Source organism: Sinocyclocheilus grahami, unplaced genomic scaffold (genome assembly GCF_001515645.1).
Source record: "Sinocyclocheilus grahami isolate Dianchi unplaced genomic scaffold, SAMN03320097.WGS_v1.1 scaffold1000.1, whole genome shotgun sequence".
Lineage (NCBI taxonomy): Eukaryota > Metazoa > Chordata > Actinopteri > Cypriniformes > Cyprinidae > Sinocyclocheilus > Sinocyclocheilus grahami.
In genome coordinates, this window is record NW_015506179.1 from 68,407 (window position 1) to 69,499 (window position 1,093).

The 1,093-nt window shown below is 56.4% G+C and overlaps 1 protein-coding gene across 1 annotated transcript in view; it reads right to left on the reverse strand.

Moving 5' to 3' along the window:
* Positions 1 to 30: 30 nt before the first annotated feature.
* magi1a (membrane associated guanylate kinase, WW and PDZ domain containing 1a) overlaps positions 31 to 1,093 on the reverse strand; it is a 150,506-nt gene continuing 149,443 nt past the window's right edge. Inside the window, exon 22 of the mRNA XM_016250642.1 lies at positions 31 to 1,043. Within this exon, the coding sequence (XP_016106128.1) occupies positions 31 to 1,043 (1,013 nt within the window). The remainder of the gene's footprint in view (positions 1,044 to 1,093) is intronic.

Here is a 1,093-nt window from a genome sequence, read left to right on the forward strand (position 1 = left end):
AAATGAAGCATTGTTCTGCTGTGGTGGAGCTCAGATGCTGAGGTCTGCGTGGTTCTCCTTGTAAAGCCGTCTCTTGCTCGGGGAGCTCTGGACGAGGCTACTGTTTGCACCGCTGACTTTCAGTGCGTTGTAATAGTCCCTAAGCCGTGGAGCAGCGGCCTCTTCCAGGTAATTTCCGTCACTGCTGCTGCTATCCGATCTCCTGCGGAAGCATCTTTCCGGGGCTCCATTGATGAATTGTCCCTGTCTCTCAGCTTGACTGGACGGAGAGCCGTTGCGCAGAACGTTCCTGTTCTTTAGGCCACGTTCAGGTGTGTGGGGCGTGGGTTTGTGGGATCGCTCAGGGGTGGATGTGAAGTAGCCCTCTTTGCTGTAGTTCCTGCGGGGAGTCTGGGGCTCTTTCTGGGGCCGGACAAGCCTTTCTGGAGTGGAGATCTGGCACAGCAGGTCCTGGGAAGAGGCTTGATAGCTTCGCTCAGGGGACTGATCTTTATATGAGCGTGCCGTTCGCCGGTCCACAGACTTGGCCCTGTGGCGGTCTGGAGAGGTGTTGCGCTTCTGGGTAGAGGAGCGATCCAAGGACCTGCTGCGCACCTGAGACCCTGCACTACTCTGCGTGAGATGCCTCCCAAACGCCGGAGCGGAGTCCTCCAGGACCAACGAGGTTTTCCTCTCAAATCTGCCCTCTTTCCTCAGCGTTTTGAAGAGCTTGGCAATGCCGCTCTCGGACTCAGACTTCTTGAACTTGCGGTGGGAGTTGTTTTTGCTGCTGTCAGGGGATGGCGAGGGGCCGGGACGGTTGTTCCAGGAAGGCTGGTGCGGAGCACTGGAATACAGCCCAGTTCTGCTGTCCCTCTCGCGTTCCCTCGCCGGATCATGTTGCCTGTCTTTCGGTTGCTGCTGCTTGGGCTGGGACGGTGTGTGATACTCTGATGTATAGCTGGACTCGGACGGATGATGAAAGGGGCCACTGACCAGCAAGGTCCTCACTTCCGAATGATTTTGTGGCCCGGGTGAGGGAGGGTAGCTGTCATTTGGGCCGTCTGGAAATAAATTAAGAAAGGCTTTACGTTAGGCCACTAAAAACACTTGG